This window comes from Hypomesus transpacificus, chromosome 3 (assembly GCF_021917145.1).
Source record: "Hypomesus transpacificus isolate Combined female chromosome 3, fHypTra1, whole genome shotgun sequence".
Taxonomy (NCBI): Eukaryota; Metazoa; Chordata; class Actinopteri; order Osmeriformes; family Osmeridae; genus Hypomesus; species Hypomesus transpacificus.
The window spans coordinates 6824024-6841823 of NC_061062.1; the positions used below are offsets into that span (position 1 = coordinate 6824024).

Consider the following 17800-nt stretch of genomic DNA (forward strand, 5'->3'; position numbering starts at 1 on the left):
GAAATATTTCAGTTGGTGTGCAATGAATCTAAAATATATGAAAGTTTAATTTTTATCATTACATTATGGAAAATAATTAACTTTATCACAATATGCTAATTTTTTGAGAAGGACCTGTATATTATGTTAGTGGTAAGTATACAAATTCTGAGGGCCCCCCAAATCAAGTCTGCTTAAGGCCCCATAAAGGCTTAGGCCGGCCCTGTCTTAAATAGCCAACAGTTCAAAAATTACATCTCCATTACAATAGCTAGCAAACTGTATGATGACACAAAATTATAAAACTGCGGGGCAATCATGACATCTCAATGATGCGTTAGAAGCTCAATCGTGACCTTATTGGCAGATCATGATCGCGCGACGATTTCCGTGAAGAGGTTGTTCATGCTGCTCACGCAGAGTCCTAACGTGTAATGCTGCTACTGCCCAACATGTGGCGCCCAAACACATTGATGCGGATAGAGACCACTTCATGAGTGAATCGACCACAGTGATCGATTAACAACAGATACAGTATAGCCTATGCATAGATCATTAGTGAGTCATCTATTAGAACAAGCTATTCTGACAATAAATACATAAATATACAAATGTGAATATATACCACGTTCCAAATTATGCAAATGATTTCTCTGATTTTCCTAAATAGTCAATCCAAAGACAATCAGTATAATTTTCAAGTCATCAACCGTTAGGGTGTAATTCGAACTTTATTGGACAAACCTCCCAATGATAACAGTATTTTTTTTTCAAAAAGAAAAACCTCAAAATGCACTGTTCCAAATGATTATGCACCACATAGTTTCAAAGCACTTTACAGATATTAAAGAACTGAAAATGGTCATTTGTTGAATTTGCATCATTAGGTCATATTTCCTGAACTCAAAAACATCTTAACAGGGCAAGTTATGTTTTAACATAGGACCCCGTCTTTGAGCTTCTACTGCTTAACCAGCTGGGCACAAGCCAGCAGCACAACATTAAAATATATCCATATTCTCCATAAACAAGCTCTAAAAACCAAAAAGTCACCATCACTGCAATATCCTCAAACACCATATCTTGAATTGGGAGAACCTCATAAAATTCATTGACGTGTGTCTGGTTTTAAAGATGTTACATGGTATGGCCCCACCTCCGCTTAGTGATTTTATTAAGCAAGGCACTCAAAACAGCAGACATACTAGATCTGCTTTAAGAGTTGATGGTGTCATTTCACACAGTTCAAGCTCTTTTAGCAAATCAGCATTTTCTGTAAATTCAGCACACAGGTGGAATGCTCTGCCATCACACATACGCACAAAAGACACATACAAAACATTCAAACATAAACCTTCAGGAATGGCTTGTTGCTAATCAGATTATTTGCATGTGCATTTGTCTTGTTAAGTCTTGATGTATGTCATGTGCCTCCGTGTTATATATGTGCTTGTACTGCAGGTATACTCTTGCTTATATGTGAATTGGTTTTGTCTATATGTTACTGTCTGTTTATTGACTCATTTTAGTCAATTTCATGTTCTTTGAAATTCTCTCAGGCTAACTCTGGCTCACTTACAGTTTGGCTGTTGATTGGTGTGCATTGTCCCTGCAAAATCAATGATTAAATAAAATAAATAAATATAATCTTCACAATTCTTGTATCCATTGAACTTATGAGTTTTTGGAAAGTTTCTGCTTGAATTTCTTTGCAGGGTGTCAGAACAGCTTTCCAGAGCTGCTGTTTTAATGTGAACTACCTCCGACCTCATAGATCCTTTGCTTGAGGATGCTCTAAAAGTTCTCAATAGGGTTGAGGTCAGGGGGAGGATGGTGGCCACACAATACGTTTCTCTCCTTTTATGTCCATGGCAGCCAATGAGACAGAGGTATTCTTTGCAGCATGACATGGTGCATTGTCATGCATGAAGATGATTTTGCTTCTTCTTTTTGTACCAAGGAAGAAAGTGGTCAGTCAGAAACTCTATATACTTTGCTGAGTTCATTGTCACACCTTCAGGGACCCTAAAGGGGCCTACCAGGTCTCTCCCCATGATTCCGGACCAAAACATAACTCTGTCACCTCTAGACCATCCAGGGTTGCACGGCACTTGTCCGTAAACAAGACTGTTTGAAAATTATTTCTGGGCCCACTGCAGAGCAATGAGCCCAGTCTGCTTGTGAGCATTGGTTAGGGGTGGCTGAATAGTAGGTTTACGCACAACTGCAGCCTCTGGAGGATCCTACACTTTGAGGTTCGCGGGACTCCAGAGGCACCAGCAGCTTCAACCTGTTTGCTGCTTTCTGATGGCATTTTAGCCACACTCTCTTAATCCAATGAATTTGTCCAGCAGAAACCTTGCTCCTTATGCTTTTATCTGCACACACCCGTCTGTGCTCTGAATCACATTTAGTCATTTTAGCAGACACTCTTATCCAGGGCAACTTACAGTAAGTACAGGGACATTCCCCCGAGACAAGTAGGGTGAAGTGTCTTGCCCAAGGACACAATGTCATTTAGAATGACCGGGAATCGAACCGGGAACCTTCTGATTAATAGGCCGATTCCCCAACCGCTCAGCCGTCGAATCAGCCACAAAACTCTTCACAGTACGATGATCACCCTTAAGCTTCTGTGAAATATCTAATGTTTTCATACCTCGTCCATATTGCTTGAAACCTGTGGCCTGCTTAATAATGTGGAACGTCCATCCCAAGTAGTTTTCCTTTAATTGGGATCACCTGGCAAACTAATTATCACAGGTGTCTGAGATTGAATTCAGTGATCCAAAGAATTTAATTGAAAAACAAAAAAAGCATGTTCATGACACTTTAATCTAATTTGCATAATAATTAGTAACGCAGTGCATGATTAAGGGTTTTCCCAACCTGTCAAAAAAATACGAATCCCATGAAAAGAACACACTTCAAATTCATTAACTGAAACGACGTGTTAAGTCAAAGGCCTAACTTGGAAATCCATACCTAGCACTGTAACTAGACAGCCTTTGTACTTAAAGTAGTCCGGCCATCAATGTTTTAGTGAGGAATAGATTTTGAGTTTTTTTTGTGTTAAAACAGGTGGGTGTCAGTTGAGCTTATTAATATTTAACTTAATTCTTGTCTCCTCTTGAGATGGCGTTCCGCTGACAGATGGGCAGATTAACTGCTAACTGTCTTTGTTCATGTCATATTTGATGAGCACAGAACACACATGCACACGCACACACACATGTCCAAATGCACACACACACGACTATACATGCACACACACACGACTATACATGAACACACACACACACATCTTCAGACAGAGGGGTAAGGGTGAGAATGATGGCCCACTTTCAGGCAAGCTGCTAGTCAGAGTAGCCCAGTCGGTAATGTCTAACTTTATGATCTAAATCTTAGTCACCAAGTAAGATATGCCCAGTTAAAACCATTATTAATGTGTATGTTTTGTATGAGTAACTGCATGTGTTTGGCATCGTTTAAAATGTATGATCATGTAAATCAGGACCTGCTAAAGAGACACAAGCCTCTGTGTGATTGCCCATAAATGAAAAAGGTAAATAAGTACAAATTAACAGTTCTTACATATACTTATTTTTTTAAGTAGATTATGTACTTTTGTACTTCTCTCCCCCACATCTACGTCTGCTATCTCAAGTCTTTGTCAGGACCTGTTGGCTCTGCTCAGAACTTCTTTGCACCCCCGTCTGCCTCCCTCCCTCCCTCCCTCCTCCTCTATTGTGTTCCATCCCCCCAGAATTCCTCGACCAGAGGCACGAGCATTCTCTGTGCTGTCCATCTGCCTCCAGGAGCAGCTGGGCTCTCCTTCATGACTCCTGGAGGATGGGCCCAATCCTGTTGGGGGCTGGGGGCTGTCCTGTTGGGGGCTGGAGGCTGGAGGCTGGAGGCTGGAGGCTGGAGGCTGGAGGCTGGAGGCTGGAGGCTGGAGGCTGGAGGCTGGAGGCTGGAGACTGGAGACTGGAGGCGGGGGGCTGGACGCTGTCCTGTTGGGCCTGGGGGCTGGAGGCTGTCCTGCTGGGGGCTGGAGGCAAAAGGCTAAATACTTGAGACCTGGTCCTGTTGGGGGCTGGGTGGGTGGCTACGGGATGTTGCCATTGTAAGATGGGATCAGAGGGCATCGCTGGGCATTGTGACACTATAAATAAGAATCTCACTGATGATATTTGGCATTTAGAATAGAATATAAACTGTGTTATCATCATATACTAAAATGCGTTACAACCTGGAACTTAATGTGGACTTGAAGGACATTTTTTTAATTAGTAATGACTCCTCCTACATGCTCCTTGCAGATCCCCTCCATGCACCCTTAGTGATAGTTACAACACGTGATACATTTTCAACCTCACCTTAAAAACACATCAAATGCATTCTTTAAATCTCAGGCATACTACGAAGTGAGTTATGGGTAATGACCCCATAGAGGAAGTTGTTGAGCATTGTTGAGGTGCGCTCAACGATGGCAACAACGCTATGTAAAAGCAGGCTCATGTTTAACTGTCGGCCCTCTCCATGTGGTGGGCTGGTTCTTGCATGCTGCCTCTCCTAGGCACTTGTGGTGTTAATGTGCTGTTGTGAACTGGTGCTAATGGTAATGCTGCAATAATACACTCTGATTAGAGGAAGCTGAATGTCAATGCAAACGTGCGGACAGCCCTGAGTTGCTCACTCTGCTCACATTCAACCCCACGGTCTTTCAGAGGAGGGTGAGGTCATCTCTGGGTGGAGAAGCAGGGGGCAGGGTGTGCCTGGGTTGTGAGAACCGTGAGTAGAAGGAAAGAATGTCTGAGGTAAGGAAGTCTGTAATTATTTGCCGCGCTCTGCGTCCCCTAGCTGGGCGTGAGCCTCCCTCAATCACAGGTGGTTAAACAAGTCACTTATGGAGGGAATCATTGATGAGCATACCTATTCTAGGTCAGTGTACGATAGTGCTTCCCCGCCTTATCCCCCTATGTTGGCACGAGTCACTGTCTGTCCCAGCATTCTCAACCATGGGCCTGGTGTGTTTGTGTATGTCTGTGTGTATATACGTGTGTGTACGAGAGTCTTGGTTGGTGGATGTGGATGTATAGTGTCTGTATGTGTTTGAGTATGTCTGTATGTCTGTGTGTGTCTGTGTGCGACTATACGTGTGTGTGTGTGTGTGGTCCGAACAGGAGGTGTTGGGAGGCTCACTCCCCCACCCCCTCTGGCTTTCCTTTCTTCTTCTGCTCCGACACAGGGAGGAGGGTGTCACAGCGTCACACAACTGTACTTGTCACTCCATAGACAAGTTCATTAAACCTCATCAACATTCGTAAGGCCAGCCACTCTGATCCTTTCCACGGCAACAACACCATCCCGCTGAACTGCACGGGTCCTCCAGAGACTATGAAGCAGACAATAGGAATGTGTTCACACTAACCTGCAAGCCTTTCTACAGTTATCTATAGTCATTCATTTAGCAGACGCTTTTATCTAAAGCGACGTAGAAAAAATGCTACATACATACAACATAGCAAGAACAGAAGTTCATCAAGGACTAGAACTGCACCGTTCTAATGGTATTACAGTGTTCAGTGCCAAGGAGTGTTTTACACATATTTATCTTAGTTTGAGAGACTTTCACAGTGAGTTCTACCCTTATAAACACGAAGAAAGCATTTGCCTTTAGCATATCTCCTATGCAATACATTTTCCCCATCGATGTAGATGAGAAGAAAAAAAAATCATGATACAGAGGTTTTCATTTCCAAATCTGTGATGTGGTGTTTCCTTCCTCAAAGCCGATACCATGTAGAGGAGGAAGTGGATACCAGCGTTCCAAAGAGACACCAGTTATTCAGTTTCTCTCGCTTATGAAACTGTTCATCATTTGTTCTTTGTGCTGTTGGTTGACTCAATTCAAAGTAAACTGTCTCTGTTTATTCTCTCTAGTGCAGTGGGAACAGTTCAGTTGTGAGGAAATGCATTCATATTCTTAAAATATTTGTGAACATAGACTGAATGTAGAATGTATTTATTGAATTTGAAATGGATTGATGTTATATTTTAATAGAAGGTGTTGCCAAAGAAAGATCACCACTCTAGATGGACAGTAACATTTTCTTCTCTTCTGTTTCAGGACCACAGTGACAGTGACACGGCTTAAGGCTCAGACCTCACTGTGGAGGTCCTCATGTTATTGTTTTGTTTCCATCCATGTAAAGTCCATTTCCAGATCCAATAAGCACACGAGACACATAAACACATAAACACAAAACACGTTGCAAGGCCTCTTTTATGAAAAGCACTTCAACGACTGTTCTAATAAAGACTAAATTATTATACAAAATGACTGCTCTTCCCAGTGTAGACTAAATGACTGCTCTACCCAGCATAGACTAAATGACTGACCTAGTAAACCTAATCTCCAGTTTATGTTAGTTATATGGCTGAGGGCAGTGACTGTTAGACGTGTTTGCTTGCTGAGACCTCTATTTCATTTCAGTCAAGCAACTGAACTTTTGTTCTTTCAGCCATCTTGGTGAGAATGAGGGGAGGGGGGGGGGGGGGCGAGGTTGCCATGACATATGAAGACATCAGTGCTGTAATGTGCTTAACTAAAAAGAGTGCCAAGGATGGGTGTTTTTTTCGTTTACATTGTTTGGAAACTTTCGGTTGATACTTTAGTGCCCTTCCTGTAAAGCATTAATTTGCACTACTGAATGTATTATTATTGCTGTAGCTGTAGTACTTAACTACTTTTTAAATCCCCTTTACCGTAGCCTATTTGCTTTTAGGGTTGTCTTTTGGTTGGGGGTGGGTGGTCACCCAGCCAAGATTTTTGGGAGTGACACAAAAGAAGAAAAAGTATGGATGTAAAAAATATATTTACTATTACTTTCTTTAATCGGCTCTGGTTTTGTGGTTGGCTTTTTGTTTGTGTAGAAGCCTCAGCTGACTCTTCAAATGTTCCGCGGGAAAAAGTGTCCAGTAAACTCCCATGGATCGGGTAACATTTTCTATTGGGTAACAACGTGGCCAAGACGGCTTTGATTGGTCAGAGAAAATGTGATCCCTCCACCAGTGTCTCCCTGCACGGACAAAGAAGAACAAGAGTACTCGCTCTGATTGGTCGATGGATTGTCGAAGACGTTGTTGATTGGTCAGCAGGATTGCCGCTCGTGAGCTTCTATTTTGAACATAAATACGAGCAGCTGTATTTCTTCTTCAGAAGAGGGCTGTCAGAGGGAGTACACTGGTGTGCAGCTCTCTGACAGGAGAACGATGCAGTTTTATCAGTAGTGATCGTAGCTAGTTGTATTTAAGTTTTTATTGGTTTTATGGACGGTGACTACACAAATCGTATGCATATTTTGGATTGGTTCGTTTCTTGCAAATTTTCAATTGTATAAAAATGTTTTCATGATTCGGTTTAGGCTAGTTGCTACCAGCTAACTCGCTTCTATCTGTAAGGTAGCTAAGCGTCTTTTAACACACAAAAAGACAACATTGAAAAAGGAGCACCGATTAACTACCGTGCTAGAACAAATACTTAACCTTTTCACCAAAAATGGATCTACATCAAGTAACGGGCGACATTAGTCCCGTCAGCAATCGCAGGCCTGATGGAATCCCCCGGCTTTCCTCTCTGTCTCTGCCCGAGTTGGGAAACACGACCTCCCCCTGTATGAAGAATCTGTTCTCGCCTGGACCTGCAACTGTGCTATCCCCTGTCACCCATCTGGCTCTAAACATGAACAATCTAGCGGGACTGGGAGGGTAAGTGTGCGTTGGTATCTAAACGAGTTGGCCCACTCGGCGCCTCATTGCTTTGTTAACTAGCTTGTTAGCTCCGACCAAGTGTACCAGCTTGTTGGTTTGCTAAACCAACAAATTATCTAGTGTATTTGCCTCTGAACTGATTGATGCAGTCATGGTTTTGTGAGCAGATATTAATGGTATTTCATTTGGTTGACCTGTGTTTTCAGACAATGTGATACCCCCAAAAGAAGAAAGCATATGCCTCTGCTGAAGATTCCCTCCTTTGCCTCAGACGCTTCCTCTGATGCTGGTAAGACACAAATAGAATAGAATAGGGATGAGTAATGACTGGAAATATTTTATGTGAAGCGAGTCGTTGCGAGTTAAAATGGTGTTCTCACGTTCTGTGTCTGCCTTGTAGGCCACGGGCTAATGAATGTACAAGTTCCTCCCTGAATGTTTTTTAATCTGCTGCGCTTGCATGTGTTTAGCCACCCAAACGTGTGTTCACCAGCCCTGTGGTCTGGCTTTATTAAGGTGTCTTTTACTTTCTGTTCAGGCCTCGGTATGGATTCCCCCAGTCCCATGGATTCCATTGATGTGGAGGAGATGTAAGTTGCATGGTTTCCCCATATCTGGTCTGTTCACTGTCTCTGTGTCCCCCCTCACACGCACACACACTGCTGTGCTTTGGGATTAAACCAGGGCTGCCGTTGGGATTAAAATTGGGGTCATTTATTTCTATTAAGTAGATTAGTAGATGAGATGATCAAGCTTATATGAACTTTCCTTCAGTTTTGCGTGAGGAGATTGGGATGTCATACATCTAGACGATCTGTATGGTAATAAGGGGCTTGGTCAGTGATTGATTACATTTTATTCAGTTGGGTTTTGGATTTGAAAGCAGGAGTTGTGTTCTGAGAGAGAATGCATAGGCCTACTTAATTATACGTGAGAAATGGACCATTTGTGTTTGAAATTGAGAGCATATCGTGGATTTGGCAGATATACTTGATGCGTGTTTCGTTAGCAGCGTTCATGCGGTGGCAGGAACGCTGTTATCTGGTCGTTGGGTTTATGTACCTTGACTTGCTGTGCTAATCCTGGGTGGCCTCTGGGTTTCATGGCTGACTGGATGCATATCCTGACATCTGCCAGCGTCCGACGGCCGTCACTAAGAGCAGGGTCCTCAGGCCACAGCACAGCTGCTTAATTGCTTTAGAGCTCCTTTTTGTTGGGACGGGGTGGAAGGATTCAATCACCCACCCCCTCAGGTTTTCGGCACACTCTTGTGCCTTGTGATTTCAATAGGAATGGGGGCATGGCTGTGTGTGCAGGGGCTGATGAATGCGCCCTCCCCCCCATTGACTAAGACACACTCCTTATAACCCCCTCTTTCTCTCGCTCTCCGTCCACTCGGCAAACAAAGAGCTCTTGCAGGACGGCTTGGCGTGGTTGGCTCCAGCAGGCATATGGTAGATTAGCAGACCCCCCTCCTCCCCCTCTTTCTACACTCTGCCCTCAATGCAGCTCGTTTAGCATACAGGTGGGCAAATGTTGCGCACACCACTTCTCGCATCTACTCTTGTCCATGTGCTCTTAGTACATCAAGGCTCGGTGTACAAATGTTTGTACACCGACAGCTTCATCATGCTTGTCCAGACTGTCCTCGTCCAGACTGTCCTCATCCAGTCTCTCTTCAATCTGCAGCTCAGACAGGGTTTCTCAGAATCACAAAGGGATTTATGCGCCATGAAGTTTGCACAGACAAGGAATTTGCTTTGGCAGGAAGGTGCATACAATAAACAAATGGGAATCTTACATTGAAATATGTGGTCTAACTATACTGAGGGTACATCAACTCGTATAGTTCTCCTGACGTGCTGTGTTTGTAACCTCCTCCTCTGCACTCCAGGTTCGAGAGGGCCGTCCAGGAGAATGGCCGAGTCGTTAACCAGTGAGTATCCAAACCCACCGCTCTCGCTGCGCGCCGTTACTCTCGAGGTCAGGATTGTTAATCCGATGTTCTCTCGTCTTGTTTTTATAGGAAAATGCCCATCAGGAGAATCCAGTCTCTACCAGTAAGTCGAAACGCATCTGCTCGGTTTCCCTGCAACACCCCCACCCTAGCCCCCCCCACAGCCCCTAACCTGTCTCCTGTGGTCGCAGATGCACCTGCTGGGCCACAGCCCCGCTCTGAAAGGACAGGAGCCTGGAGCCTTCGGCCCCTCCTCCTCCTGCCCGGGACGGGGGGACAAGGAGAACCTGCTAGAGGTCAGGCCTGCGTCTGCTACCTCTGCTCATCAGTGACGTCTGCTTCCAGCAGCTGACTGACAGCTGCTGTTGTTGTTGTTGTTCTTCCTGTAGGAGGGCTTTGAGTTCAAGAAGCCCGCCAAGCCAGTGTCCAAGCATCGCAGGCGCTCCTTCAACAGCAGGGAGGCCTTCGCACGCAGGCCCAACTCTGCCCCGGCCCTCATGGTACACACACACACACACGCAGGCCCAACTCTGCCCCGGCCCTCATGGTACACACACACACACAGACGCAGGGCCAACTCTGCCCCGGCCCTCATGGTACACACACACACACACACAGACGCAGGGCCAACTCTGCCCCGGCCCTCATGGTACACACACACACACACGCAGGGCCAACTCTGCCCCGGCCCTCATGGTACACGCACACACGTGCACACACATTATTAACTTGATCGCATGTTGGTCTCCCGCTCCAGCTGTCCCCGCCCCCCTTTCAGCGGCTCGGCTCATTGGACGACAGCAGCCCCATGGTCCTGAGGCGCTCGTCCCTCACCTGTTCGCTGACCAGCGACGAGGACGACGGCTTCTTGGACGTGATGGATGACCCCCTGGAGGAGGTGAGGCTGGCGAGAGGGAGGGAGGGAGGGCAACGAGTTGGCAACAACCCTAGTCATGGCAACAACTGTTAGCTTCCCTAGAGAGCCTGAACAACCAGTCTCTGTTACTCCTGTCCTGACCTGGGTGTTCTGGTCCCCCCCCCCCCCCCCCCCCCCCCCCCCCTCCAGCAGAATGACTCCAACATGCCTCAGGGTATGGCCAGCCTGCTGACAGCGCCCCTAGTGGCAGACTCTCCTGCAGACAACTCGGTAAGTTCCTGATACACGGAAGGATTCTTTAGTTGTAGTAATCCAGAGTTATCTGTGGATTGGTATAAATAATGTGTGTATTTCCCCGTCCTGTCCTGTCCTGATGGCTTGTCCTCTGTGCCTTGCCTGCTCAGCCTGTGTTTGGCTGTCGTCCTCGGGGCTTGTTCCGCTCCCCCTCCCTGCCGGCGGGCCGCGGGGCCCTGAAGCGTCCGGAGCGTCCCCGGGACGACAACACCCCCATCAGGGTGAAGAGACGCCGCAGCCTGGCCGGCACCTACGCCAGCCCCGAGAAGGACCCACTCTCCCCCCGTGCGGTCAGTAGCCCCCTGGCCCCCAACACCACCCCTTATTCCTGTCCTGGCCCCCTGCCCCACCCTTGACCCTGGTGTGACCCTACACCACCCCTAACCCTGGTTTAACCCTACACCATCCCTAACCCTGGTTTAACCCTACACCACCCCTAACCCTGGTTAACCCTCTGCAGGTGTGCCAGGTCCAGAGGTCCAAGTCCTTCTGCCACGTGGAGATCGAGAAGCTGCTGGACGGAGGGGTGGCGGAGCTCATAGGAGACTTCACCAAGGTGAGGGGGAGCACGGATGTGGGGAGGAGGTGCGTGGGGAGGAGGTGCGTGGGGAGCAGGGACGTGGGGAGCAGGGACGCGGGGAGCAGGGACGCGGGGAGCAGGGACGCGGGGAGCAGGGACGCGGGGAGCAGGGACGCGGGGAGCAGGGACGCGGGGAGCAGGGCTGTTCTTCATTGCCATCACAACCAACCCCTTTTATTTCATTTGATTGCTTTATTTCCGCAGCCGTTTGTCATTCCCACTGTGGACGGGAAACACCAGGACCTGAAATACATCACCCCCGACATGGTGAGAAGACCACACACACACACACACACACACACACACCAGAAGTAGTGAGATCGTTGCTCTCTCACACTCTTGTGCCCAATCGCTGCCGTGCTCTCGCCGGCGAGCCAATGAGAGAGGGGTCAGCTCAGTGTGTGCAGGCTTGACGTGCGTTGTGATTGGTCCTCAGATGGAGGCGTCTCTCAGCGGCCACTTCAGCGACGCGGTGGAGCGGCTGATCGTCATCGACTGCCGCTACCCGTACGAGTACGAGGGGGGCCACATCAAGGTGAGAGACACCTTCACCCCTTCTCCTCCCCCCCCCCCCCCTCTCCTCCTCCCCCACCCTTCCTCCTGTCGCAGGAGCAGCCTCCTAACCGTGGCTGTGTTTCCTCCAGGGGGCGCTCAACCTGCACCAGGAGGAGCAGGTGGAGGACTTCCTGCTGAGGAGGCCCATCCTGGCGGCGTCGCGCGAGAAGCGCGTGGTGCTGGTGTTCCACTGCGAGTTCTCGTCGGAGCGCGGCCCCAGGATGTGCCGCTTCGTGCGCGAGCGCGACCGCTCCGTGAACGAGTACCCCGCCCTGCACTACCCCGAGCTCTACATCCTCAAGGGGGGCTACAAGGAGTTCTTCCCCCACTTCCAGGTACTACCCCGGGGGGAGCAGAGTGTTGTTGCTCTGGGTGGGGGGGGGTTGGTGGTTAGAGAACATGATTTTTGAATGGTCGGGTCATGCCCCCTTAGGATAGGAAGCCTGACGTGTGTGTGTGTGTGTGTGTGTTAAGGTCCACTGCGAGCCCCAGGCCTACAGGCCCATGCACCATGAGGACTTCAAGGAGGATCTGAGGAGGTTCCGTCTGAAGAGCAGGACTTGGGCTGGAGAACGCAGCAAGAGAGACCTGTACAGCCGCCTGAAGAAGCTGTGATCCCTCCATCCATCCATCCATTCCCCTGTACAGCTGTCTGAAAAGCTGTGATTCCTCCCTCCCTCCATCCCCCTGTACAGCTGTCTGAAAAGCTGTGATTCCCAACACTGCCCCTCCAGAAGCTAGGAGGACTCTCTTACACACACACACACACACACACACAGCGCCCACATGTGCACACACACACACACAGCGCTCGCACACACACACAAACACCTCATAGTCACACTCTTCCGCCTGGTGAGCGTTGGTGCTCCACGGACAGCCAGGTCCCGCCTCCCAAAAGCCCGGAACTTCAACCCTCACTGCCACGTTTGTCGTCGACCTGAACCACAGCACACAGTCTGGGATGGATGCGCAGTGTTTCCGAGCCGCGTCTGCCGTTTGCCCCCCCCGGAGATGTGTTTTGACGTGCTCAGTGCAGTGATGTCACTCACACGCCACGCTCGTAACCACTCGTAGCATCACGCTACAGCTCAGCCGATGCTACAGCGCCCCCACCCCCTCCCTTCCTCAACCCTATCAAGTCTCACTGGACCCATTTTCCGATTCCCTCGTTTTTGTTACGTATGTTGTTTACCGCCCTATTTAAGCACTTAATTCAATATCCCTTTTAGGTTGTGAGGTGCTGTGTTTTTAAATGCGTTGTGATTTTTGTATTCTCCTTTTGTTTGTGGGTGCATGTGCGCACGAGCCAACATTTTTCTGCCAATACCAAGTTGCAAGGGTTGAGACCCTGGCCTCCAGCCCAGAGCACGTAGAGTCTACGACTGGTGTCCTGTGAGAGGAGACGGGGTTCTGAGAGCTCAGAGCGTCTCCAGAACGAGCTCTCCTGTCTGTTCCCCGTGCTGCAGGTCAGCAACATGTCAAGATTGTTGACGAGAGACCCCGGATTTTTGAAAGTGGTTTTAATTCGATTATTATTTAAATTTATTTTTTACAGAATGGTGTTGCTTTGTGGCTTGATTTTTTTTTGTACCTGTCTTATGGGGGAGTTTCTGGAATAAAAATCTCATATTTAAACTGCCTGTGCCTATTTTCTTCAGTGACCAACATTGCTTACCCAACCCCATCAAATAATGACAACGGCAGACTTTACGAACCACAGTTCTCTCAAGCTTCTACAGGACGTCTGTCCAGGCTGGTAGGAGGGTGGTGGCTGTTCACTGACATGGTTGCCTCACGGCTGCTCTTTGCACTTCCTGTTTTTCAAATCCTCCCGCTCTGAACGACCTTGGAGTAGGGTTAGTCAGTTGAGAACGTGCCCACACACATTCGTAGGCTCTCTCTCACACACACCCACAAACACGCATGGACTCTGAAGCTTAGGCACACATTCCTGTCGAGTGAGAGGGGAATGCATGCAAAGGCTGATGTGCCCTACCAGAGAGGGAGGAGTAAAGAGCAAAGGAGGGGGGGGGAGAGAGGGAGGGAGTGGTGATGGGGCGTCACGTGCTGGGAACACGTGAAGTCTGGTAAAAAAAGAAAAAAACCTCGATCTCCCTTCTTGGCCGGCTGCCAAAGTATTTCGAAACGTGAAGAACTTCCCATTCCTCGCGTGGCTATGCAGAGGGGCCGCCTCAGCACTGACGACCGGCTGATGGTAAACTAGCAACAAACAAGCAGCTCACGTGCAGCACCAACTGAAATGTTGCCGTGGCTCAAGATTTTGCGTCTTCTCTCAGTAGACGCTTTTATCCAGGCAACATGCTGAAGTGCACATAGTTGGCCTTGCAGATAATCCAGGACTAGAAGTGTCCAGTCTGACAATGGTTGGTGCTAAGGAACAGTCTGTTACTAGATGGTGTGACAACAATATATCCCTAAAACAAAACACTGGTATCATTGAATTAGAGCTGCTGTCTAGCTAAACAATATGGTTTATCAATAGTAAGGAATTTATGTAGCAGCACTTCATAGCAACATACCTTCACCCCCATTCTCTACCAATGAGCTATACCCATCCCCATACCCTACCACTGAACTATAGGCATCCCCATCTGATCTAACATGTTTTTGAACAGATCAGATGCGTGAGTGGACGCCTGGCTACTGAGGCTGTCTCCACCAGGGCTGACAAAGCCCTCGACACACACAGCATCTCTGGGGCCGTTTCCTGTTCAGCGACATGCTTGCGCTCTTCCGCCTTTTCAAACAAAAACATCCACTTCCTCGTGAATGATTCAGTGAGCAGCCGTCTCCCACCTGTAGCCAGGAGCAGAGGGGAGGTGAGGGAGGGTCCTGGCCCTCTGTGGCAGTCAGGAGGGGAGGTGAGGGAGGGTCCTGGCCCTCTGTGGCAGTCAGGAGGTGAGGGGAGATGAGGGAGGGTCCTGGCCCTCTGTGGCAGTCAGGAGGGGAGGTGAGGGAGGGTCCTGGCCCTCTGTGGCAGTCAGGAGGGGAGGTGAGGGAGGGTCCTGGCCCTCTCTGGCAGTCAGGAGGGGAGGTGAGGGAGGGTCCTGGCCCTCTGTGGCAGTCAGGAGGTGAGGGGAGATGAGGGAGGGTCCTGGCCCTCTGTGGCAGTCAGGAGGGGAGGTGAGGGAGGGTCCTGGCCCTCTGTGGCAGTCAGGAGGGGAGGTGAGGGAGGGTCCTGGCCCTCTCTGGCAGTCAGGAGGGGAGGTGAGGGAGGGTCCTGGCCCTCTCTGGCAGTCAGGAGGGGAGGTGAGGGAGGGTCCTGGCCCTCTGTGGCAGTCAGGAGGTGAGGGGAGATGAGGGAGGGTCCTGGCCCTCTGTGGCAGTCAGGAGGGGAGGTGAGGGAGGGTCCTGGCCCTCTGTGGCAGTCAGGAGGGGAGGTGAGGGAGGGTCCTGGCCCTCTCTGGCAGTCAGGAGGGGAGGTGAGGGAGGGTCCTGGCCCTCTGTGGCAGTCAGGAGGGGAGGTGAGGGAGGGTCCTGGCCCTCTCTGGCAGTCAGGAGGGGAGGTGAGGGAGGGTCCTGGCCCTCTGTGGCAGTCAGGAGGTGAGGGGAGGTGAGGGAGGGTCCTGGCCCTCTGTGGCAGTCAGGAGGTGAGGGGAGATGAGGGAGGGTCCTGGCCCTCTGTGGCAGTCAGGAGGGGAGGTGAGGGAGGGTCCTGGCCCTCTGGCAGTCAGGAGGTGACAGAGGGTCCTGGCCCTCTGGCAGTCAGGGCTCTACTGCTAGCTGCAGCTAGGCCTGGATATTTTAAACTCTTCAAGTCTGTCTGCATTTAGACGGCGTGCTAAGGACTACTGGTATTAGCACACTACTACTAAATGCTGTATATTTATCGCGTGTATTTGTATTCTCCTATACTGGATAATTTGTATTTTGCAGTTACCTCTGGCACTTTTCCAGAGAGATTTACATTTAGTCCTTTGGCAGATGCTTTTATCCAAAGCGACTTACAAGAAAGAGCTTTACAAAAGGTGAATAGGTCAATGATCATTAACGACGAGGTAGCCCCAAAAACAATGTGGGTAGCCAAAACATGAAGCATACATTGTGAATAGCAAATCAAAGGAGCATGTAGTGAAACAAATTCGAAGATCAATAAAGTTTGGTTCTACTCTACTCTGCTCCATTCTGTTGTTGTAGTAAGTCCTGTCCATTTCTCAAACTATGCTAATCTCTCACTTCACCCCACTCTGTCCTGGTACCCCCCCCTCCCCAACAAGCACCCCCCCCCCCCCCCCCCCCCGACACCTCTCCCAAGGAGGAAGGTGGAGAGAAGGGGGAAAAGCTGATCAAAGGCCCATACACAGTAGCCCCTTTAACACAGCCTGTTCAAGGTGGGAATGTTGCACCTTTATGCCGCCTCACAGTTCTGTATAAAAGGTACAAACATGGAATGGGAGGTCATTCTTGTACCGGGCCCGGCATTGATACGGTGGTGGAGGTAGTTCCAGAGCTAAATCACGTCTGTGTAAAAGGGAGAGCCGGCATGGCGTGACAACACACACTAACAACGACACTGACGTCATGCCTCTGATTCGGGAACGCCAGCATGCTGCAGTATCTAAAACCACTCAGGCCGGCATCATGCTGGCTGTGTTTGGTTTGGTGTAAACAAACAGAGCTGGTATGAAGAGGTTAGTGTGGCTTAGAGCTCCCTATCTGCCTGCTCTGACCCCCTCACCAGCTCTTGACTTTGACAGTCAACTGACACCCGCCCTCCCCTTGTATGACCTCCCGTCTACACCCCTCTCCACCCCTCTCCACCCTCCGCCCCTCCCCCCAGCTCTGCAGAGCTCCCAGCCCTCCCCCAGGGGTGAGGCACAAGCAGCACCACACTGTGGGCTCCGGGCTGGGGTGAGGGTGGCAGAGTTGTGTCCTGTGGCTTTGTCGAATCGACCGAGCATGAGAAACACAGGAGACGTGAAGCCCTTTTTACGGATCCCCTTCCCATGCAGTCGTGAGAATGACCACAGGAGTACCCGGAGCAATCCGTCCTGCCCGTCCAAACAAAACAATCATCTGAAGTGAGCCAGAAATAATACAATAATACAGGTTCTTCCTGTGTTTTTAAAAGCTCGTTGTTCACTGTCCCTGTGCTGCTGGGGGGCGTGTTTAAAACCACATCCTGTTGTTTCACTCGGGCCCTTCGTGAGAGGAACCGAGTCACAGGAGAACCGTCAAATGTTCAATCTCAAACTGCTGTGGTAATCACTACACATTACTGGGCCCGTGGTTCAGATGGGTTAGATCACTGCACATAGCTGGGCGCATCGTTCAGATGGTTTGAAAACACTTCAGCACCACAGGTACAACCTTTCATTTCATGGTATGTGGGTGTGTTTGAACCTGAGGCTTTTTTTGAGTCAGTTTGCTGTTTTGTTGGAAGAAAACCTGAACTGGATCCATTTCCCTGATGAGGTTACATAATTCACATATTATTGTCAGTGAAGCCTTGTGACATTTTTAACTCATGCAAGGCACTTAGTGAAAAATGTGTGTGTGTGTGTGTGTGTGTCTACAGATCTCAACATACACACAGAGAAACGTGCAAAGAATAACATTTACACATGAATATCACTGGACTAGAGGCAAGATACATCATAACTGTCCTAAAGAGACAAGGCTTTGAGAGACCGTACTGGAGACAAGATTTATCCGTGAGGCAGTGCCCAACCTGTCCACAGTGCCGAGCTTTTGCAGCGTCACATTCTGCACAGTGCTGGGAACACAGGCAGCAGCAGGGCAGCAGAGCAGCAGGGCA

General features: G+C 49.0%; 1 protein-coding gene across 2 annotated transcripts; it reads left to right on the forward strand.

The window, feature by feature from the left end:
- The first annotated feature begins 7199 nt into the window (after nucleotides 1-7199).
- Nucleotides 7200-13656, forward strand: cdc25b (cell division cycle 25B). 2 transcript variants are annotated; one of them, XM_047018328.1, is made up of 15 exons: nucleotides 7200-7752; nucleotides 7962-8044; nucleotides 8294-8345; nucleotides 9650-9691; nucleotides 9782-9815; nucleotides 9904-10008; nucleotides 10102-10212; nucleotides 10470-10610; nucleotides 10779-10859; nucleotides 10994-11173; nucleotides 11344-11439; nucleotides 11668-11730; nucleotides 11900-11998; nucleotides 12108-12353; nucleotides 12493-13656. In XM_047018328.1, exons 1-15 carry the CDS (start codon nucleotides 7544-7546, stop codon nucleotides 12631-12633), a joined length of 1683 nt encoding a protein of 560 aa, XP_046874284.1. In that variant the 5' UTR covers nucleotides 7200-7543; the 3' UTR covers nucleotides 12634-13656. The 2 variants fall into 2 exon arrangements, with proteins under 2 accessions (XP_046874284.1, XP_046874285.1); XM_047018329.1 differs by having other exon boundaries at nucleotides 7209-7752; nucleotides 10782-10859.
- Nucleotides 13657-17800: the final 4144 nt, after the last annotated feature.

Coding starts and splice junctions, on each gene's coding strand:
- cdc25b (XM_047018328.1), top strand. CDS start 7,544: ATGGATCTACATCAAGTAACGGGCGACATTAGTCCCGTCAGCAATCGC. Junction 9,692..9,781: donor AATGGCCGAGTCGTTAACCA/GTGAGTATCCAA, acceptor TTGTTTTTATAG/GAAAATGCCCATCAGGAGAA. Junction 10,860..10,993: donor ACTCTCCTGCAGACAACTCG/GTAAGTTCCTGA, acceptor TTGCCTGCTCAG/CCTGTGTTTGGCTGTCGTCC.